At 40.9% G+C, this 23,704-nt stretch overlaps 1 protein-coding gene across 14 annotated transcripts in view; it reads right to left on the bottom strand.

Moving 5' to 3' along the window:
* Positions 1–18,905, bottom strand: part of KDM6A (lysine demethylase 6A) — a 199,999-nt gene extending 181,094 nt beyond the window's left edge. For 7 of the 14 annotated variants that reach the window (XM_087427103.1, XM_087427099.1, XM_087427102.1 and 4 more), the window contains exons 1-2: positions 18,381–18,905; positions 18,103–18,166 (exon numbers count right to left, since the gene is read on the bottom strand). In XM_087427103.1, coding sequence (XP_087283229.1) covers positions 18,103–18,166; positions 18,381–18,541 — 225 coding nt within the window. In that variant the 5' untranslated portion in view covers positions 18,542–18,905. The remainder of the gene's footprint in view (positions 1–18,102; positions 18,167–18,380) is intronic. The other 7 variants (XM_004435009.3, XM_004435008.3, XM_004435005.3 and 4 more) reach the window with 1 other exon arrangement.
* Between the last annotated feature and the right edge of the window lie 4,799 nt (positions 18,906–23,704).

A 23,704-nucleotide genomic window follows, 5' to 3' on the forward strand; every position in this document is an offset into this window, starting at 1 on the left:
AGGCTGGCAGAATGGATACAAAAGCATAATCCAACTACATGCTTCCTAAAAAGAACTTTAAATTCAAAGACAAAAGCAGGATAAAACTAAAAGGATATAAAATATGGACCATACAAACAGTAACCAAAATAGAGCTGGAGTGCCTATACTAATATTAGACAAAATATACTTTGAGACAAACATTGTTACTGGGGACAAAGAAGAACATGCTATAAAAATGGCCAAAGAAAATAAATTTATGACAGAAAGGCCAATGCATCAGGAAGATGTAATAATTAAAAACAAATGTGCACATAACAACAGAACTCAAAATACCTGAAGCAAAAGCTGAATTGAAGAAAAATAGACAATTCAACAATAGTTGGAGACTGCAATTCTCAACAAGGAAATAGAAGACCTACAGAACACTATAAACTAAGACCAAAAAGCCACCTATAGAACACTCCCAACAACTGCAGAATATACATTCTACTCAAGTGCACATGGAACATTCTCTAGGATCAACCACAAAGCAGCAAGTCTCCGTAAATTTAAAAAGATTAAAATGAGGGCCAGCCTGGTGGCACAGTGGTTAAGTTCCTGTGCTCCGCTTCGGCGGCCCAGGGTGTGCAGGTTCAGATCCCAGGCACAGACCTATGCACCACTTATCAAGCCATGCTGTGGCAGGGTCCCACATGCGGGGTGGAGGAAGATGGGCACGGATGTTAGCCCAGGGCCAATCTTCCTCAGCAAAAAGAGGAGGATTGGCGACAGATGTTAGCTCAGGGCAAATCTTCCTCACACACATACATAAAACAAAAAAGGATTAAAATTGTTAATCATAACAAAAAAATGGGGGAAATTCGCTAATATATGGAAATTAAACAACACAATCCAAAATAACTAATGGATCAAAGAAGAATGCACAATATTTACCATTCCACATTATGATTAGCATATTACACAGAAAATAAATCAACTCATTTCTTAAATAATAGAATAAATAGCCAAACTTATCTTAAGAGAAACTCATTAAAGGGCCTATCTTTTTTCCAAGAAGTTTCTTCTTTTAAAAAAAAAAAAAAAATCAACTTTCAGTTTCTATACAAGTTGCATTATAACAAGTTGGAAAGAACAACAAAAGACAAAAATCATAGAATTTTTAGAGCTGGAATGAATTATAAAAGCCTCCTCATTTTAAATTTGTAGAATTTTGTAACATGTACGTTGCTGAAATTAGTTATCCTCTGCCTAAGGTGGACTGATGCCTCCTACCCACTAAGTTTTCACTTGCCTTTTTTGAAATTCATAGGGAAACATCCGTATGTACCACCTCTCCTCTTCCTCCTAAAAACCTGTGAATCGGGGCCAGCCGGGTGGCGTAGCGCTTGAGTGCGTGCGTTCCACTGCCGTGGCCCAGGGTCCACAGGTTCAGATCCCAGGCACGCACCAACACAGCACTTGTCAAGCCATGCTGTGGCTATGCCCCATGTAAAGTAGAGGAAGATGGGCACAGATGTTAGCCCAGGGCCAATCTTCCTCAGCAAAAAGAGGAGGATTGGCATCAGATCTTAGCTCATGGCTGATCTTCCTCACCAAAAAAAAAAAAAAAAAAAAATCTATTAAAAAAAAAAACCTGTGAATCACTTTGTCTATTTTAAGTGTTTTAAGAATTTGGGGAAGGGATTTTGTTTTGTTTTGCTGGCCTTAATATGGTGAAAGGAGTAGAATGTTCTGTCATATTAGTATATTTGGCATGGCAAACTAAAGAGTAACTGCTGTTTGATAGCAAACCAAAACAGTGACATTCTGCTATAACCCAGCTTGTCTTTCAGTTTCTCTCTATATATGTAAATAAGTACTTCCTTTAAAGAATATGACAGAAAGCATTTGAAGTTCAAAAGTAAGTATTGTAGTTATTTAAACAATGCCCCCAAAATAATACAGCTATGAATCAAACCCTGATATAAGGAAACAGCTTTGTAACGAAGATCATGTTATGATCACCGATTATATTGTCATAAGTTAAGATTTCCCTATAAATTTGATTTTTTAAGACTTACTTCGTTCACGTGACACAATATCTTTAGGTAAAAATTTCCACAATTCAAATTGAATATACTGTAAAAGTCAATGGAAGACTTCCAGGTCCACCAAAATGGAGTAGCTTCATTCCTCCCAGGTCCTCCCTCTTACTACTAAAAAATCCTGGACATAATACAACAAACAAGCATAGAAGTACCTCAAAGGTCAGAAAAAGGCAGCAGACTTATACAGACATCAGGACTTGAGGAATGACAAGGCAGTGAGTTCCCTGGGTTTTCTTATTGCCTCCCATACGTCCAGGACAGGGTGCTGCTTCAGAAGCCCCCAATACAGTACCACCACCAATCACAGAGAAAAAAAGCTCCAAGCAAAGCCTGTTCCTCCTAGCCAAAGGACTGGGAAAAGGGTAGCTTACCAACAGAAACATTTTTAGCAATACTCCCCATACTCTAGCCAAACGCCAATGGAAAATCCACACACACAAGCATGCATGTGAACCCTCCAGTTTCAGTGGAGCCAAGCATGCAGCTAATCTTCCATACTCCCTTCCTCTCAGCCAGAGTGGGGAGCAGGCAGGGCGAGTCCATCAGAGTCCTCTACTAGGGTAGTGTTGGCAGGACAAAACAGGCAGTTGATTTTCTATCCCCCACACAAGGGTGCTCCAGTTCCCCTGCCAGGATATTATGGATAAGGCTGAATAGGAAGCTGATCTTCCAGGCCCTGCAGAAGCAGGGGGATGCTCCAATACCCCTGGTTGGTTAGTGGCAAGATTGAAAGAGGAGCTGATCTTCCATACCCCACACCCAGCGGAAGCAAGTGATGCTCAGTTTCACCCATTTAAGGCAGTGTGTCAGTGGGATCAAGGGTAAGCTGGGCCACCACCACTCCATCCAGCAGCAAGAAGACTTAACAAAACTGTGTGAGGCAGTATAGTCACCACTAGACTTCACCATACACACACAAACACATCTGGTGTCAGCGGGAACCAGTGAGGAGCTGAACCTGTACCCCTACCCAGCATCAACAAGACTGAACAAAGTGATGTGAGTTGGAGCCAGTCAGCATTCCACTTTCCCCCCATCCCTGGTGTCAGCAGGAACCAGTGGGGAGCTGAACCTCCATATTCACCCAGCAGTGAGACTGAATGAAGCCAAGCAAGATGGAGAAGCCGACAATCCGCCTCACCCATTCTCTGGTACCAGTGGTGCCCAGAGGGAGCTGAGCTTCCACTATCCCGCACCTGGCATCAACTCAGGGGAAGCGTACAAAGTAGGGAGCTTCTGCTCCACCCTGCAGCATCAGAGTGGAGTGACTTAGCCCTCCATTTCTCTCTTGCTGGGGAAGCATGACCCATCAGGAAGCTGATCTTACAACCCCCCCTCAGAGGCAACAAAGTGGTGTAAACTGGTGGCCAACTTTTGCCAAGAAGATGTCAGTGAGGACAAGGGGGTAGCTGAATTTGCATCCCCAGACTGCACCAAGACAGCATGACTCAGTGCCCTACTTCTGCCAGGCTGGTTGTCAGTAGGGCCCAGAGAGAAACAACACACACACCCACCCAGCCCTTGCACTACACCTCAACAAGGAGGCTGCCTACTATAAAAAAGAATTAACGGGCTGGCACCGCAGCCTAGTGGTTAAGTTTGGCGCGCTCCACTTCAGCGGCCCAGGTTTGGTTCCTGGGCACGGACCTACACCACTCGTCAGTGGCCATGCTGTGGCAGTGACCCACATACAAAATAGAGGAAGACTGGCACAGATGTTAGCTCAGGGCAAATCTTCACCAGCAAAAAAAAAAAAAAAAAATTAATAGGATCCAGAGTTCTCACATGATATCGAAAATGTCCAGGGTACAATCAAAAATCACCCGCCATACCAAAAGCCAGGAAAGTACAATGTGAAAGAGAAAAATCAACAGACGCAACATTGACATGACCCAGGTTTTTGATGAATTATGTAACAAAGATGTTAAGGCAGTCAACATAAAATGCTTCAACAAGCCATTACAACTGCTCTTGAAACAAATGAAAATATGCAAAATCTCATCAACCAAATGGAAACTATGAAACTAAAAAATACAATAACCAAAATAAAACCTCTCTAGATGGGCTCAGCAACAGAATAGAAATGACAGACATTAGAGTCAGTGAACAGATCAACAGAATTTAGCCAACCTAAACGAGAGAGAGAAGAGACTGAAAAAAGACTAACAGAGCCTCAGGGACCTACGGGACAAAAACAAAAGAGCCAGATTCTCATGAGAATCCCAGAAGAAGAGTGAAGGGGACTGAAAAAGTATTCAAAGATATAACAGCTGAAAAATTCTGAAATTTGGTGAAACACATTAACCTACAGAGAGAAAAAGCTGCACGAACCCCAAGTAAAATAAAACTAAAGACATCCACACCAAGATACATCATAATTAAACTTCTGAAAACTAAAAACAAATAAAAAGTCTTGAAAGTAGCCAGAGAAAAATGATGCATTACTCACAGGGGAACACCAATTCCAATGACAGCAAATTTCTGAAACCACAGAGAATAGAAGGAAATAGCACACCATTTTTCACATACTGAAAGAAAAGAACTGTACACTGTCAATTCTATATACAGCAAAAATATCCTTCAAGAATGAAGGGAAACAGGGCCGGCCCCGTGGCTTAGTGGTTAAGTGTGCGCGCTCGGCTGCTGGCGGCCCGAGTTCGGATCCCGGGCGCGCACCAACGCACTGTTTCTCCGGCTGTGCTGAGGCCGCGTCCCACATACGGCAACTAGAGGAATGTACAGCTATGACATACAACTATCTACTGCAGTTTTGGGGGAAAATAAATAAAATAAAATAAATAAAATAAAATAAAAAGAATGAAGGGAAACAGAGCTAGCCCTGATGGTCTAGTGGTTAAAGTTCAGAGCTCTCACCGCTTTGGCGGCCCAGGTTCATTTCCTGGTCGCAGAACCACACCACCCATCTGTCAGTTGCCATGCTATGGCGGCAGCTCACATAGAAGAACTAGAACGACTTACAACTAGGCTATACAACCATGCACTGGGGCTTTGGGGAGGAAAAAAAAAAAAAAGAAGAAGATTGGCAACACATGTTAGCTCAGGGCGAATCTTTCAAAAAAAAAAAAAAGGAATGAAGGGAAATAAAGACAATCTCAGAAAAACTAAGGGAATTTGTTGCTAGCAAACCTACCCTGAAAGAATGACTAAAAAGTTCTGTAAATAGAAAGGAAATGAAAGCAGAAGGCTGGGACTTCAGGAAGGAAAATGAACATTAGAATAGGTAAAATTAGGGGTGAGTATAATAAACTTACCTATTACACTACGCATGAGTTTTATAAATCATATTTGCTTGTTGAAGCAAAATTTATCACACCATCTGATGTAGTATTCAATGTTATGTAGAGAAAATACTTAAGAAAATTATATTTTAAAAGTAGAGAGGGTAAAAGGCCTAAATAAAAGTAAAGTTCCTACACTTCACTCAAAGCAGTAAAAATATCCATACCAGAAGATGGTGATAAATTATCTATGAATATTATGTGAATATTGCAATATCGAGAGCAACCACTAAGAAATCTATACAAAGAGATATAGTGTAGTCCCCCTTTATCTGCAGGAGATACATTCCAAGAACCCCAGTGCATGCCTGAAACCACAGATAGTATCGAACCCTATGTACACAGTTTTTTCTTATACATACACACCTACGATAAAGTTTAATTTATAAAACAGACACAGTAAGAGATTAACAACAATAATAAAATAGAACAATTATAACAATACACTGTAATAAACATCACTGTAGACCTCAGCAACCCCAGCATATGATTTTTTTTTCTTTCCTCATTAAGTCAAGAAATTTCACCTTTTCACTTAAAAGAAGCACTTTACGGCTTCTCTTTGGCATATCTGAATTGCCAGCATCACTATTCTCGTGCTTCGGGGTCATTAAATAAACTAAGGGTTACTTGAACACAAGCAGTACTGTGATACCGCAACAGTTGATCTGATAACCGAGAAGGCTACTAAGTAACTAAGGGGCGGTTATCATATACAGCGTGAATACCCTGGACAAAGTGATGATTACCCATCTTCTAGAATTAGAAAGATCAGATCTGATCTAAGGAATAACAATCCCAACTATAAGAAAGAAGCAGTTTGGAGTTTGGAGAAGGCAAAACACTTACTATTAATAAATAAGACCAACTTTCAAATCAATCTAAGACTAACTGAATGGTTAATCATACTAGATTAACAAAAACATACAACTCTCAGTTCCATTATGTGCCTGCATTCATTTGGTTTCTGGTCTTGACGGCTTGAAGCTGAAATCAAAAAAAAAAAAAAAAAAACCATCTAGAACAAAGTTCCACTGTACTCTCTTTCTGGGTCAAAATGTTAAAGAACTGAGCCAATCCTATAAATTCAAAGGAACAGCCACCTAGAATTCTGGTGCTAGATAGTCACTTCGGAAATTCTTAATTCCCAGCCCTTCATCGTTAACAGATGGTGAAACTGGAGACAAGAATTAAGCGACATGACTAAAGTAGGCAGCAGACCCTAAAACTCAGGTCTTTAGTTTTCCAATCCATTGTTCTTCCCAGTATACCACATGGCCTCCCAACCAAACCAGCATTTTGAGCACCCAGGCTGAGTAAACAATACTAAAGCCTATTAACTATGTTAATGGGCATGTGCTTACAGCTATTTTTCCAGTTAGAGCAATAAGTTATCTAGGGATCAGTCCACATCTCTTCCCCTAGCATCCTTATAATCAATAGAGGAGAATTTGAGAGAATATGTGAAGTGGTCATAGAACACCACAAAACTGTGTGGTAAAATCCATGCCATCAAAGCCTAAATCCAGTGGTTCTAAAGCTTTTCTTTCTCCTCAACATACTCTTATCATTATCAACACCTCTAACCAAGAATAAATAAACTAAACTAACTGAAAATAATGGAGTCCACAGTTGGGCTTCAAAGGGATCCACACACTCCCTGAAATCATATACAAAATGTATGCAGCTACACTGACCTTCAAAGGGTTAATGACCCCAACGAAGTAAAGTACCATTGTTCTAGCTCCACCACTAGTCAATCTATAATAAAAATAAATATATTTTGCCATGAAATAAGTTAATAACACACTAAGTCCTGTATCGTTTTCAACTAATTAGGAATGCAAGTTCACTTATTTTTCCTTTTCTATAATAAAAACCAAAAATAAACCAAAAAGGTGAATGACTCCTGCATATACAAGATATTAAGTAGTATAAACTATGGCTACTTCTATAAACATTCAGCTAGTGAATTAAATTAGTATTCACAGCCTGAGAATCAGTCACAAGAATAAAACCAAAATACGAAGGCAAAAGTGCCAATTATTCCAATTGACAGTTCACAGCATATAAAATTAAGCAACTGCTATCTTAGGAAAACACATGTGAACATACTTTCAATTAAGACTTTTGCATGTTGAAGAATTTCTACCTTCCATACCATGTTTAAAAGGAGTAATGGAACCTCAAAATCAAAATAACTTAAAACTCACCCACACCAATCGCCTCACCAACATCTCACTCCTAGAATGACAGAGAACTCTAAAACCCAAGACAATTCAATATAAAAACTACTAATATTTTCACATGACAAGTAGTAAAATTAACAAAGCATTTTAACAATTGTATACGGTATGATCTCATTTGTATAGGGAAAAAAATACAACAGAATATGCTTGTGTATGTGTTGAAATATGAAGTTACCCAATAAACCTTTTATCAGTGGCTGCCTGAGAATAGGAACTAAGTAACTGAGAGATGGTGTGAGAGGGAGATTTTCTTCTCACTGTAATATCCTTTACGTAACTTTTCAATTTTGTACTATGTGCAAGTATACCTATACAAGAAAATTGCCTGAAGTTACTTCAAAAGTCAAAGATAGGATCATGGTTGCCATTAGGATGGTAGCAGTGAGGATGGAGAGAAACAGATTTGAGATTTAAGATGTAGAAATGACAAGATATGGTGACTATTAGGACTTGACAGGTTAAGAAAAAGAGGAGTCAAGGAGGACTCCAAGGTTTCTGGCAAGGGTATCGATAAGGAACTTCAAAGACAATGATAAATTCAGTCTGCATATGTTCAGTTTAAAGTGACTTCAAGATACCCAAGTAAAGTAATCAAGTAGCAGTCAAGTATACATACAAGTTGGGAGCAGAGTGAGTGAAGACCTAGAACAGAATCTCCTTGCAAAGGAGACTAAGATGTGGTCAGAGACACAAAAGGAAAGCCAGTGACATGTTATGAAAGTCAAGGAAAGTCCTTTTCAAGAGATCTCATATCTGCCTCTATTTCCTCCCTCATTCCTAAACTACAGCCTTAGTTTAAACTTAATTGTCTTTTCCAAGATGTTAATAACATTTATCTTGTACTGAGCACCTTCCATGCCAGGCCCAATGCCAGGCACTTTATGTACCTTTTTTTCCTAACACAAAATGCAATAGCCTGCCAGAAATCTATTACCACTTCCACTTTACAGATGAGAAAATTGAGCCTCTGAAAGATGAAATAATTTGCCCAAGGATCACACATCTAGTAAGTGGCAGAAGCAGAATTCTACACTAAAATCCATGCATTGCTATCTATCAATACTTCACAACTAGGTTCCTTTCCCCTCCACTTTATCCTTCTCACTGTTGCTAGTAATACTCCCATAAAACCTACTTCTGGTCATGTCACTTCCCCTGATTAGAGAGGTGAGTTCAGTGACTCCCCAAAACATCCTATGGCCTATAGTGATGGGGGCCCTCACATGCCCAGTTAACTCCTCCCAATCCCACTGAGTCACCCTACCCTCTACCCACACTTGACTATTAACAATTCCTCAGACACCATTTAACTTCATACCTGTAACTCTCTGCCCTCTGTTTTCTCTTGCTAAACTTCTATTCATGTTTGATAACCAAGACCAAATGTTACATCTTTACGCAGTTTCCCTCACCCACTTCTCCAGTCAAAATTAACTGCTCCAAAATGTTGAGAATTCTGTGGCTAGTTTATGTTTTAACTGCTCCATCATTTGAGAGCTCATAGCACCTTGCATATACTTTGATTATTGTACTTACTACATCATATGATCACTCAATCTGTCCATCTCTCTCCAGAGACTGCAGGGGCAGAGGCCAGGTCTTACTTGTTGCTCCAGGACTTGGCACAGTCCCTCACTCACAGCAGTTCAGCAAATGTTTCACAAACCAAGCAAAGCAAAGCAAAAGCTTTCCTAGTTCTCATTCTGATACTTGAAATTTAAAAACCTAAAACATTTAACTAATATATCTTTTTTTTTTTAAGATTTTATTTATTTATTTTTCCCCCCAAAGCCCCAGTAGATAGTTGTATGTCACAGGTGCACATCCTTCTAGTTGCTGAATGGGACGCGGCCTCAGCATGGCCGGAGATGCGGTGCGTCGGTGCGCACCCGGGATCCGAACCTGGGGGGCCAGCAGCAGAGCGCGCGCACCTAACCGCTAAGCCACCGGGCCGGCCCAAACTAATATATCTTAAAAACAAATTTTCCCTAAATACAAAAACTATCCAAACAGACTCAAGCAACTAAGATTCATAAAGTTCTTAGGAAAAATTATCTCTTTTGTCACATTTTGTGTAATATTCTATTACAGAATCCTACCACAATATTAAAATACAAACGAACTGACATATATTTAGCTAAATATCTGTTTTCTACTCATTTCCCAAGCAACTAATTCTTAATTTTCATATGGCAAAAAAACAAGGCCCATGGATATTTGAAATTAAGAAATTATTTTTATGTATAATAACGACACTGTGGCTCTATTTCAGAGACAGATTTAAATACTTATGGATTAAACGATGTGATTAATGTCTGAGATTTCCTTCAAAATAATGGGAGTGAGGGGTAAAATACAGATGAAACAAGACTGGTCACGAGTTGAAAACTGTTGAAGCTGGGTAATGATCAGTGATGGTTGGTTGGTTGGTTGATTTTCTCTGCTTTTGAAAATACTGGAAATTTTCCCTAAAAAAAACTGTTTTTTTAAAAAGAGAAAGATCTAATGAACATAACGTAATAGATTTATAGTCTGAAAACAACCCTTTATCTAAAAAGGGTTTCTTCCATTGTTCTAAATTAAAATGAATTAGATGACCTTATATAATACTCTTAACGACAACAAAGCCCAACTTACTTCCTGAGAATAAACTTAGCAGCAGCAACTTTTATTTATTCTAACACAGACAAAATACTACTACAGACAAAACTACAAAAAGAATATAAGAATACACTCACAACTGAATGACAACAGTTTTAGCAATTAAAGAGCAGCAAAAAGACAGCATAAAAGGAAGAAATGCTAAGAGAAAATAAATAAATAAAAGCTTGTAGAAGAAAGCAGCAAACAGTCCACATATTGGCTGAGAACCTAAAACTGTCTATATAAAGGATTACTCCCACCCTTCCAGCTTATAGTTCTGAATTAGGTCCCAAATGTCAGCCTGGGCCAAACCTGGCCCAAATGTAAAGTCATCAAGGAAACAGATGCTCAAGATCAAAATGAAGAATGAGTACAGTGACTACCATGAAGCCACCTAAAATGCAGAGAAATAGGACTTAATAGGGTACATCTCTACTTCCTTCACCCCATCCCCACTGAAGGACCATCAAGTTCAGAAGTATCCCAACCTGACAACAAAGCCTTTACAGGTATCTCGAACTACACACATGGTAGTATCAAATCCATTTTTAATAACTAAAATATAACTCTGGTGTACTATCAGTGTGCTTACTGTATTATTTTTAAAGTAATACGTGTCTATGGTTAAAAAATAAACAAACAAAAATAGCAGTAAAGAAATCTATAAAGTGTAAAGTTTAATATCTCCTCCCTCTCCTCGCCCTAGAGCTGTTTTATACTCCAAGATGACCATTATGTAACTACTTCTTGAGTATCCTTCCAAAACTTTGTCAGAGAATTTCTTTTTTTTTTTTGTGAGGAAGATCAGCCCTGAGCTAACATCCATGTCAATCCTCCACTTTTTGCTGAGGAAGACCAGCTCTGAGCCAACATCTATTGCCAATCCTCCTCCTTTTTTTTTTTCCCCAAAGCCCCACTAGATAGTTGTACATCACAGTTGCACATCCTTCTAGCTGCTACATGTGGGACGCGGCCTCAGCATGGCCGGAGAAGCGGTGCGTCGGTGTGCACCCGGGATCCGAACCCGGGCCACCAGTAGCGGAGCGTGTGCACTTAACGGCTAAGCCACAGGGCCGGCCCAGAGAATTTCTTAAATTGACTCATGAACACTCACTCAAGGATTCCAAGTTAAGAATCCATAACAAAAGTAAATATCACTACAAAATGAGATTAGAGAGGGACAGAACACACAGCAGATCATCCTTTGAACATCTGATGAAAGCTAAAAATCTGATTTTAAATCATGTTTTCCTAAACAAAATTAAAAGATTCCTTGCTAATATAGAAATCAAGAAACACCATCTCCAAGAAACACAATAAAGAAACAATCCCCATCGTATTAATAAGAGCCATTCTACTGAGGCCCAATCTAGGGTAGAACTTGGAAACTGAATTTACAACTTCCCCAAGAGTAAATTAATTAACTGAAAATGGAGGTCCAAGAAAGCAAGTAGTGTTTTGCAGGAACCATTAATGTCCTGCCCACCTCCAGCCCTACCCATCCAGGGAAATAAGGTCCAGATAGTAAGAGTCCCAGGCATGAGGAGCTAGCAGGCAGGGTCTTCTTTTTTTTCTTCTTCTGGGGTCTGGTGTTCAAAGTGCATAATCTGTTGAAACATATACCTGGACAAATGGAATAGGCTGTCTGTAAATTAAGCTAGCCCAGAAGCCATTCTGCAGCATCTCGCAAATGTGAACACCCTCCATTTAACTCACAAATGTATTGTAAAAATTTAATGAAAAAATTTAGTTTTAAGTGTCTGACACAGAATATGTTATATAATATAAATTCTCATTAAATGTTTTAAGAAAAAAATAAAATGCATCAGGATACAGTGAGTCTCAAGCGTTTTAGTTAATTTTAACCTAGCAACTATCAGTTAACTTGTGAAGTTAATTCTAATAATTTAAAATCCAGAGACTGTTAGTTCACTTTTGAAATTCCCAAATCAGGAATACATGGTCTAGGAATAGTCAAATCTAAAAATGAGAGACTCTAGGAAAACACAAGCCAGGATGGCACTCTGCAGAGGCAATGTTTCTTCTGCCTTTACTTCAGTCCGAGGTAGCATGACGGGTGTTAGAAGTTAAGTTTTCATCAGTGAAATGAGTAACGTTCAACCTAATGTGGCTTCACTAGAAAGAGTGTAAAGGAACCTCCACCTTTGCATGAAGAAGGTCTAAGAATCAGCAAACCCAGGATCCAATACCCTCCAGAGTGCACATGTAGTCTAGGAGTCCCATTCAGCCCTGTGTTCCATCACTGACCAGGTACTCTGGTCACTGACCAGGTACTCTGGGGCTAATGCCCACTGCTGCTAACATATTGCTACATGTGCCTCCAATGCACCTTTCCAGCAAGGTCCTTGTTAGACTGCCTACAAGGACAAAGAGCTGAGACTTCATTAAGCTTCACGAACAGGTTCCTGTGACTGCTTCTGTGCATACTTGCTAATCAATGTTTTTAGGGGTGGCAAAAAAAAGCCATTCTAACATATAACTTGTTAAATTGACCTTTATCATAAACTTTCAGGATACTTCACACTTTTCTTCTGCCACTGATGTTCCTGTGTAGACATCCTTATACTTATCTCACCCTTCTTAGGGAACTGTAAGTTTTCAACGCAGGCAAGAAATATCTATGTTATCTTCATATTCCCTGCATAGAAGACTTGCATTTAGTGTACACTCAAATATTTGCTGTTCTAATTTACTGTCAACAAATTACAAACCAATATGGAAAACTGATACAACCATATGTGAAGCTTCACTATGAGTACATAAGACTGTCAATTATGCATTCATTAAATAAACTCTATTAATTAACTAGTCTACAAATAAATACATGTGGGCCCTAAATAACCTAACCACCATTTCAATTCTTAGACAACCTGGTTGTGTATTCATAACATAAATTATCTCTCTGGATACCACATTTCAAAAATATTAATAATGCACAGTGTTATCAGTCATCAACATCAATTTCAAAGAGCTCAAAGCATCACAAGTCTCAAAGTAAAAATAAACTTAACAAAAATCCCTTCAAATTTGCAAAGTAATACTGGTACTATATAAATAAAAACTAAATGTTATACAATCAAGTCCGAAAAAGATATTTTTTACTCTGTAGCTAGCCAAGCACTAAACCTTCACTTTGGTTTAAAGAGCATGGCCCATCACTCCACTTTACCACCTAAGTCACAAAAACTCATGTCTCAGGAAGTTTTTCTTAACAACCTAAAATACCTGGAGGTGGCAGTCAAATGTTCCCTCGTCATTTCCATTTGTAATTGATTCTAAAGAAAGAGCTATCCAATGAAAAAGAAAGCCAGAACTTAGAAAGTTCCTGCAGTTCTCATTTGTGCCAAGATATACAAACATTTTCTGTAATCTCTTACTATAGCTTTATTACCAGGGATGTATCAAAATTTTAGGAAATGTGTAGTAACTGCCTGACTTTGTCCAGATAAACAATAATGACTATAATTGTTTACAAGACAACTTTCCAAACTAGAAAAATACTTTTTAAAACGCATCAAATTAAAGACCTAATTTTCAAACACAAAGCATATAATATTATTCTGTGGTTACTTTTGTAATCCAAACACTAACCTTCTTTAGCACTGGAAATGAATATATCCCTTTAAGTGCCAGCAAACAAAAAACACCACATAATACAGAATAATTTTAAACATCATCAACATCCGAGTATTATAGTATAAAAAAGCCACCTCTAGGGGCCGGCCCCGTGGCTTAGCAGTTAAGTGCATGCGCTCCGCTACTGGCGGCACGGGTTCAGAGCCCAGGCGCGCACCCACGCACCGCTTCTCCAGCCATGCTGAGGCCGCGTCCCACATACAGCAACTAGAAGGATGTGCAACTACGACATACAACTATCTACTGGGGCTTTGGGGAGAAAGGGGAAAAAAAGGAGGAGGATTGGCAATAGATGTTAGCTCAGGGCCGGTCTTCCTCAGCAAAAAAAAAAAAGAGAAGGATTGGCATGGATGTTAGCTCAGGGCTGATCTTCCTCACAAAAAAAAAAAGCCACCTCTAGAACTAACCTAATAATTTTCCCCTACCATCTACAGGCAAGCAAACCAAATTTAGGAAAATATATGCTTTAATGATCTTAAACCACTTCCATTACCCAAAACCTTAAAAATGCCAACTATTTTAATACTAATTATTTCCTAGGGAAAAAAGCACATATATGTTTAAATCTATAACTTCTTCTAGGTATTCTACATAATCTTTCTACTGACTAATAGAATTACAAAAAAAAAGTTCCAACAAAATTGAGTATTTAGGACAAACTTAAAAACGATACAAAGATACTTCAAAATGAACAACTATGTATTTTAGCAACTGTTCTCTGACACAGATAAGATTCCTCAGCCCTTTAGCATTATTACTATAAATATACTTCACAGTATTACTATATTTATACTCTTACTGTATTTATGCTATATATTACTACATATTATACTATAACTCAAATCCTTATCCAACTGAAAATAAAATTAACCCAAAAGATTTTCAACAATGTACTAAAAAAGTCACCATAGTTAATTTTTGCTAAAGTGTTGCACTTCTTAATTACTTTTCAGTAACTCCACTGTAATAAAAAATAAGAATCTTGAATTATTATGTTACCAAAAGATTAATGGTCAGCATTAGTTTAAAGAGCAAAGTAGTCAAGAACATGCTATATTTCAAGAACTGATTAACCCACCACTTGCTGTTTACAATCTTTTAAAGATATTTTAAAGACAGTACTACAAAAATAATACACTGTAATACTAACTTATATTTTTAATCCAAAACCCCAAGCACTGTATATCAAATGGCAATGGTACAAACAAAAATTCGTTCAATGACTCTAATATAAATGAATCTTATAAAAACATTCAGAGACTAAGAGAAATTAGCAGTTTGGATAAAGTATCCTCACACCCAGAAAAGGAACATATAAGTTTAGGGGCAAGTAAGAGAGACTTACTAAATGTTTTAAACTTTCTCAAGCTTTTAAGTCAAGAGTTATCTTTTTTAAAACCTACAAATTTGAATAAAAAAACTTGAAAGAAGATCCAAAAATACAGAGAGGAACAAGAATTTTTGAAAACAAGTAATAATAGCTAAGTTTCTGTCAGAAAGAAAAAAAAAGTTATACAAGGTCTATGCCAAATTTGTCGGTGGGGGGGTGGGAGGGAGTAATGACAAAAATCATAGCTAAAAAGAGAATCCTGGAAGTTATTCAATTCCATTATCTACCCTCAGCTAAGTAGCCTGAACCTACCCCAACAAAGAAAAGACAACTCTTGTTTTTAAGACTTTCAGAGAATAAGAATTCTGAAACCAACATAGCTCCACATTCCACAAAAAAAATACTGTTTCCCAGGACTGTTCAAAAAATGGATGAAACTAAATAATTCAATACTTCCTATAACAGGACTCTAGCTCATTCATTCTATTCAGAACCCAATTCAAACACATAGTGTGAGGTTATATAATGTCAAGCTTTACATTATACATTTCACTGGTATGTTCACGCTCACAAGGATGTAAGCAAGAACCGCAAGAGGTTGCAAGCACATACTCCAGAACGTGTTATTTTAATGTTAAGGTTAATGAGTCTTGATCTAAATAGGTAGGACCTCACAGGCACTGAGTCTGAAGTAATGAAAATTTTTTTTCTTTAGCTCAACAAAACACTTAGTAGTTTATCAAATTACCCAGTAGTCTATGAAACCTTAATTCTTCCCCAAAACATAATAAAGCTTCTCAAGTTTCTCATTTTTAAGATGTTACTGTATGCAAACATCAAGAAAGTAATGCACACTTTCACAAAAAAAAAAAATTGAAAATGCTCAATTCTTTAAAATTTAAACTCAATAGTGCATAATAACTGCATGGCTCAATATTACAATCTGAAATCCAATGTTAAGCACCATCCACGGTGAATCCACCTATATATGAGCATTCTGAGACATGAAATCACCTACTAGCATTTTACACATCCACATAAAACATCAGATTCCATTTGTTTCTTCATTACCATAACCAAAAGCAATAGATTTGGCCAAACTTTTCCAAATGAACTATCTCTGCAAACAATTTTACCAACCCCCTACTAAACTGGCAATAATCATTACAAAATAAAATAATGCTCCTTAAATTTAAATATTTTGTTTAATCTTTCGGAATGACAACTTTGACAGTAGTCAAATATCTTTAAATAAAATACTTTACTCAGTTTGAAAAAAATTTCAAGGCTTAAGTCATTGATGCTTAAATCATTTCAGAGCTAGTCACTATTCATTTTTCCAGCGACAATTTTAATGAAGGCAATTAATACCTACATAGTCAAAGTTTAATTCAAGTTATCTATATCGGTCAAAGGGGCTGAGCTTACTGAAAAGGATTATTTCTGTTCAGCTTTCTGGTCATTATGTGTGATCGAAACCCCTTATACTTAGTTACTTTGAAACAAAAACAGAAGTGTAATTACAGATAAAAGGAACTCTCCTACACCAAACTACAGACAAAAATTCAGGACAAGTAAACTAAAAAAAAAAATCAACTTAAGAATAAAATGCTAGGCTTTAGTCATTTCAAACTTCCTTCTCAAGTGCAACAATAAAGCTAGGTGTCAAATGCAAAGCTACTGATTTCAGCTAGAAAAGAAAATGTCTCAGGGATGCAACACCTATCGCACACACTCCAAGTTTCACGGTCCCAATTAAGAAGAAAGCATACAAATATTTCAATCAGGTTTTGGTCAGGAGACAAACTGATGCAGACAGACCAAGACTCCACGGCCTTTGTTCAATAGCTTACGGATGGGTAACTAAATGTGCTACAGGTTGACAAGCATTTACCAGGCTTATGAATGCTGCTTCCAAGCTTGAGAAAGGCACAAGAATTCTATATGCAAATAATCTCGGATAATTTTTATTAAACACCATCGAGCTACACACCCCGAAGGAGAGGCCTATTCATCGCTACTATTTATTTCCATGTTTACCTCTCCTCCCTCCCCCAAACCCCCCCTCCTTCACTTTCTCCTCCCACCCTGTCCCGCCATCTTGGGCCGATAGGAGCAGCCATTACTTAACTAAATGACAGGGCCAACAACTTTCCACACAAATAAACAGAGACTACACCCCGAATCCCCCCTGGCCTCCCCTGTCAGACACACAGGAAACGAGGCTCCAAGAAGAAAACACATTCACAAATAACTGCAGGATTTCTATGGCAGAAAGACACAAAAAGTAAACAAGTCACCTAACTTCAGGTAAAACACATACCAATCGAGATATATGTCAACAGCCCAATGCAAACTCTTCACCACCCTAAACTACGTGCAACTTCCCCCTTCTGGGAGCAGGGTCACAAGAAAGCCCCAAACGTTTGGTTAACAGCAGACATCACGAACAGCCTGCCTGAAGAAAAGAATAAAAACCACGGGAGCCAAGTACGTCGGACATCTGGAGGGATGTGCACACATTTACGATCCCTTGACCCTAAACAGGCAACTCGGAGATCATCGGTCTACCCCCAAAAAGCCATCAAATAACAGGCAATTTTGTCGACCCAGTTGAGCTCGGCCCCAGAGCGCTGCCGTCTCTGTTCCTCCAGCTACAAGAGGAGAGGGCGATTTCGCAAGGAAGCGAGCGAGGTATCCGGGGGTGGGGGAGAGCAGAGGCAGGAAATAGTTTTCCGGAAGCCCCTCGGCCATCGCTCGCGGCCACAATGAACGCTGGCCCGGCCGCAGGGCCCGGGGCGAGCGGGCGCCGGCCGGAGAGACCGTGTCCGCGCTCCGGCCCGCAGCTGCCTTACCTTGCCCAGTAGGGCCTTCGTCCTGGCGCCATCTTCCTGAAACCTCACGAACCCGAAGAGGCGGCTGTGGGAAGAGACACACGCGGCTCGTTAAAGCTCCGGGAACGCTACCGACCCATCCCTGCCCGAGCGCGAGGCCCCGGCAGCGGCTACGGCACGGAGAGCGCCAAGCCGAGGTGCCCGCCCCGCCGCCGCCAGAGGCGAGCCGCGCTCGGGCCTCCCCGGAGAGCGGCGCCGGCCCGTCCGGAGCCGACCGGGCGGGGGACGGCGGCCCGTACCTGTCCAGTCCGCCGAGCGCCTCCCTCTCCTCGGCTGTCAGGCTGGGGGACGCCTCCTCGCTCTCGCCGCTCGCTTTTCCCGCCGCCATTTTCTTTTCCTCATCACCGAAAGCGGCGGCGGCAGCGGCGGCGGTAGCGAGCGACACTCCGCAGGATTTCATGGAAACGCAGCGAATTCACAACTCCAACGCCGACACCCCCCCGGGCCGGGGCCCGCAACGACGCCCCCAATCTCCGCGCGGGACCGGCACACCAACTTTATCGCCGCCTCCTCCTCCGCCGCGGGCGGCAGCGACGAAAAATCCCAACGCGGCGGCAGTGAAGGCGGCGGCGGCAGGGGCTGCGGAGCCCCCGGGTCGGCAGCAGCGGCGGCTCGGCTGTAGGGTCACATCGCGGGGGCGGGCGGGGAGCAGCCACGGGCGGGGACGGCGGGAACGGCCGGAGCGCGCAGGGCTGGGGGGCACGGGGGGGATTCGGTGGAGACACAAACTTCCCCGGCACCAGCACAAAGTTGTTGTAATTGTGTCACACAGCGAACCCCACGCCGCCGCCGTGCCCCCCCCCTCCCCGCCCGGCCGGCGCCGCCAATCGGCGCGGCCTGCACGCCTCACGTGACCTTTGTTGACTCACGTCAGCCGTGGTTCCACTTAACTTGCTAGCTGCCCGAGCCCCGCCCACCGAGGCCGCCACCGACGGGGAGCGGGACGCACGCCAATTCTGGCCGGTGGTTGGCTGCTGGGCCCGTCTGTCGGGAGGAAGGGTTGTCACCGAGAGGGAGCAGCCGGTTAGGTTGTGCTAGTTAAATACACTGGGGCAGAGAATGGAGGGTCCGGGCCGTGTCGCCTCGGGAGCCGCGGCGGGCTCCGGAGGGGGAGGGGAGCGGTGGGGAAGGGCGAGGTCCGGCACCGCCCGCGGCGGGCGCGAGCTGCGAGCGAGGACACCATGGACGCCCTTTGCCCGCCCGGGAGCTCGGGGGTGGGCCCAGACCGCGGCTCGGGCTGCCCGGCGCTCCGGGGGTCCCGGATCCCACAGGGTCTGGTGAGGGTCTCGTCGATTGGAGGCGGTGCACGGCCTCTGACCTCCGCCCTCCGAAGAAGGCGCACACTTTTGGTACTGCTGGAAATAATGGCTTCCGCGAGGAGAGCGCTCGGGGAGCGGCTGGCGACCCCATGCCCCGCGGCTCGGGCGCCGCCCTAGGTCAAGCGTGCGCTCCTGGCCCCGATCGCCTCACTCGCGTCGAAAGTGATGGGGGAAAGGTCTGACCCCTGGCCGGAGGGAAGGAAGAGTCGCCGGCGGGGTCTGGTTCGCTGACCACGGCTCCCCACCGCCGAAGGTCTGTTGGCGGCACTTTGGGGCCAAATTTTCCTGCTACTTGCGTTTTATCAGTACTTAATTGTAGTAGTATAAGGAAAAGCAATGACGAAAAATTGTTAAGCGGGATCTCCAGAATGTTGGTTTCTACTGCTGTGATCTCAGTGGGGCCTTCATTTAAGCGTTGGGGCTCCTTATGGACAGGCCTGACAGAAGACATAATTAAGATCCTCATCACGGCTTGCAGCCCAGAAAAGGCTTTTCTAAGCCCCTACAACATGCCTTAGACAACAGTAACACATTCTTGTTCTCACCGTGTCTCAGATGCAAATAAAAGTCACTAATCTGGCTTTCAATCCATAGTATAAGTGGGAGAAAAGACATGCCCTCGGTCCGTTACTCTTCAGAAGACAAATTTAATAAGATACGTCGCACATAACAGATCTGTTACAGGGCACACCTCCAGTCTTCAGGGATAGGAAAATATTAATGGACATATGAACACAAGGTTTCCTTTATAAACATGGATTCGTATATTTTCAATAATGTAACCAATGGACAAGAAATATTTAAGTTGGATTTCAAAATATAAGGAGGACAATTCAGTGCTGACTCAGTGATCCTAGCAGTATTCAGTGAGAAGCTAGGGAAATCCCAACTGATTTTGCACACAGATACAGTTTTAAATTGTTCCCCTGAGACTCATAACTAGACTAACTGTAGTTTTACATAGATTATATTTCATGTTTAATTACTTTCTCTGAAACACCTCTTCCATTCTTTATGGTATTCCATTTTACTTGAATGAGTGAGTATAGAAGCTGAATATTTTCTACAGCTAAATTAACACATGCCTTGTTAACTTTGTCACAAACGACGACCTTCAAAGCCTGGGAGATTTTGACATCACTATATCCCCCACCAAAAAACACACACACACATTTAGACTTGCACAAGCAGAGATACAAATTCTGCCAGTATTTGGCCATCTTCCTGGAGTTGGCGGTTCTTGACTCAGACCCTTTCCAAGAATTATAAGGCTACCCACCCCCAACCCCTCAAAACCTTCTTTCCCACCACATAATCACTACTAGGTAATAGCAGAATTGGATGCAACGGGTGGAAGTTGGAGTCAGGCAAACCTGAATTCAATTCCTTGCTCTGCACAGGCTGCGTGACCTTGGGAAAGTTACTTATCCTCTAAGCCAGAACTCTATGTCTAGTCTAACTACAGATATCCCATCCTCTATCATGAAGCATGAGACAATTTTTATACAGTAACATAAATCCTTACATCACTATGTAATTTTTTAGATCTTGCATAGTTTAAGAACTCAAGTGTATGAACAATAGGTATGAAGCCGCCAAGGTTTAAGTCCTTCACTGGAGAGAGAAATGGGGAGTCAGGATAAATGATTTTTCGATTATTTCTATGAAAAGTGAATCTGAAAACCTATATGGAAAGCAGAGCAGTTGAGCCAAAGAAGCGTGAACTGTGGAATCAGATAGGTCTAAGTTCGAATCCTAACTCTACCACTTGATAGCTGGGTGACCTTCAACAAGTTAGTCTAATTTGAGCTTCAATTCCCTCATCTGTGAAAAGGAGAAAATATAGCCACTTTACAACATTATTTTGAAGATTAAATGCCATAAGGTAGGTAAAATGCCAAAACATAATATGACTTCAAAGACTTCAAAAAAATCAGAAGGTCAGAATTTCTAAAATCCTTTCTAGCTTTCATATTCTGGATTCCTAATGTATTGATCACTACTCTACCAATCACTTCCTCCTTATCCCTCCCCAACTTCCCTGTAACCAACACATAGGCAGTCCTAATCCACTTTTTACTTGGGGCATATAACCCCAACATTGCTACATCTCTCCTCCTTTATTCTAAAATTAAGCCTTATATCACTTAGTACTGATTCTTGTTTCATAATTCTAACTAAATACAGTAGGAGCTGGGGAGAGTAATTTGAATTTACCAAGTTGATATGACTAATAAATGCATAGATAAGTAAATATTTTAAAATTATATAAAGTTTGTATCATGCTGAGTAAGGTTATGGACTAATTAGTGCATAATTTGTAGCAATATGTTAATACTTATGTAAGTGCCATCAATTAATATCAGAAGAGAAGCCCATTCAATTACAGGAAAATAAATTTAACTTCCTTTTAAACAACTAAATACTTAACCTGAAGCATTTAGGAATAGGTAGTTCTTCGTTCATTTATAATGTTCATGCCATATAACCTATGCAGATAATAAAAAGTCACAAAACAGAATCATGATTTAGCTAGTCTTATAAATAGAACTATACTTATCCTTTATATCAGGATCAAAAATAAATTCAAAAAAATTTACCAGCTCTTCCCATACTTACCGGTGTCATAAAGATTTTCCAACTGAAGTCTGAACACATTGATCACAAAAATAAATATAGAGTAAAGGTTGAGGGGAGATAAGCCAAGTACAGACAGACTTTCAATTATTACAAAAACTTCAGTTGTCAGAATAGTTTTAGGACTTGTGGAAGAAACCAAGACTTCCACACCCATCAGGAGCCTAGACTTCCACCCTCACCAGGCTATAATGAGGCACCTCAAATTCCCCCCCACCCCACCACCACACTGGGGAGCCTGACTTCCACCCCCATTCAGCAGTAATGAGGCACCACTCCACCTCCCTGTTGAGGTGGTGTCAGAGGAGGCCTAGTGGAGAGTCAGGACTGTCACCACTGCCCAGTGGTAACAAGGCCACCACTCCCATGGTTATCAGTGGGAGCAATGTGGGGAGCAATAATGAGGCACTGCTATACCTCCCAACCAGCGTGGTATCAATGGAGGCCTAGTGGGGAGCCAGAACTCCCATCCACACCCAGCAGTAACAAGGAGACCCTCCCCCTCCACCAGTGTCAAACAAGGTTGAATGGGGAACCTGGACTTCCACCCCTACCTGGCAGTAACAAGGCAGTGCTTTTCCTTCCCCTACCAGAGTGATGTCAGAAGAGGCCTGCTAAAACAGATTTAGATAAGATCCAGAGTTTCATAATACCCAAAATGTCCAAGTTTCAATCAAAAATCACTCATACCAAGAACCAGGATAATCCCAACTTTAATTAGAAAAGACAACCAACAGATGTGAACACTAAGGTGAATCAAGTGTTCAAATTACCTGACAAGGGTTTTAAAGCAGCCATCATAAAAATGTTTCAATGAGCAATTACAAACCCATTTGAAACAAATGAAAAACTAGAAAGTCTCAGCAGAGACATAGGGAATTTCAACAAAGAAATAGAAGATACAAAGCAGAACCAAATGGAAATTTTAGAACTGAAAAATGTAATAACCAAAATTAAAAACTCAATGTATGGGCTTAACATCAGAATGGAAGGCATAGAGGAAAGAATCAGTGAACTTCAAGACAAAACAATAGAAATTACCCAATCTGAACAACAGAGAGAAAATAGACTGAAAAAAATAATAAACAGCCTCAGGGGTCTGTGAGACTATAACAAAAGATCTAACACTTGTGTCATCAGAGTCCCAGAAGGAGAGGAGAAATAGGTCAGCGCCCAAAAAGCATGCAAGGAAATAGTGGCTGAAAACTTCCCAAACTGACATAGTCCCTGTCCTGAACTCTTACTTGGAGAGTTGTATAAATAAATTCTATAATATAATACAGAGTGATGAGTGCTATAAGCTTTGCCCAAATGTCTCTGAATGCTCATTGAAGAGGCATCTTTATCAGCCTAGAGGGGCCAGATAAAGCTCCTAGAGAACAGAAGATGGATTGGTAGGAGCTGGGGGGGTGGGTATAGAGATGCATGTGCTCCAGACAGAGGCAGCAACATATCTGCGAAAGCACATAAGCCTAAGAATATGAGAGTTCTGGTAAATTCAAGAAGTTGAAGATGGCTGCGACCAAAAGGGTAAGGGAAGAATTGGGAGTTGAAGTTGGAAAATTACGCAGTACCATGAAGAGTCTGGAAAGGCATACTAAAGAATC

Source organism: Ceratotherium simum, chromosome X, assembly GCF_057802395.1.
Source record: "Ceratotherium simum simum isolate JZ-2026a chromosome X, ASM5780239v1, whole genome shotgun sequence".
NCBI lineage: Eukaryota > Metazoa > Chordata > Mammalia > Perissodactyla > Rhinocerotidae > Ceratotherium > Ceratotherium simum.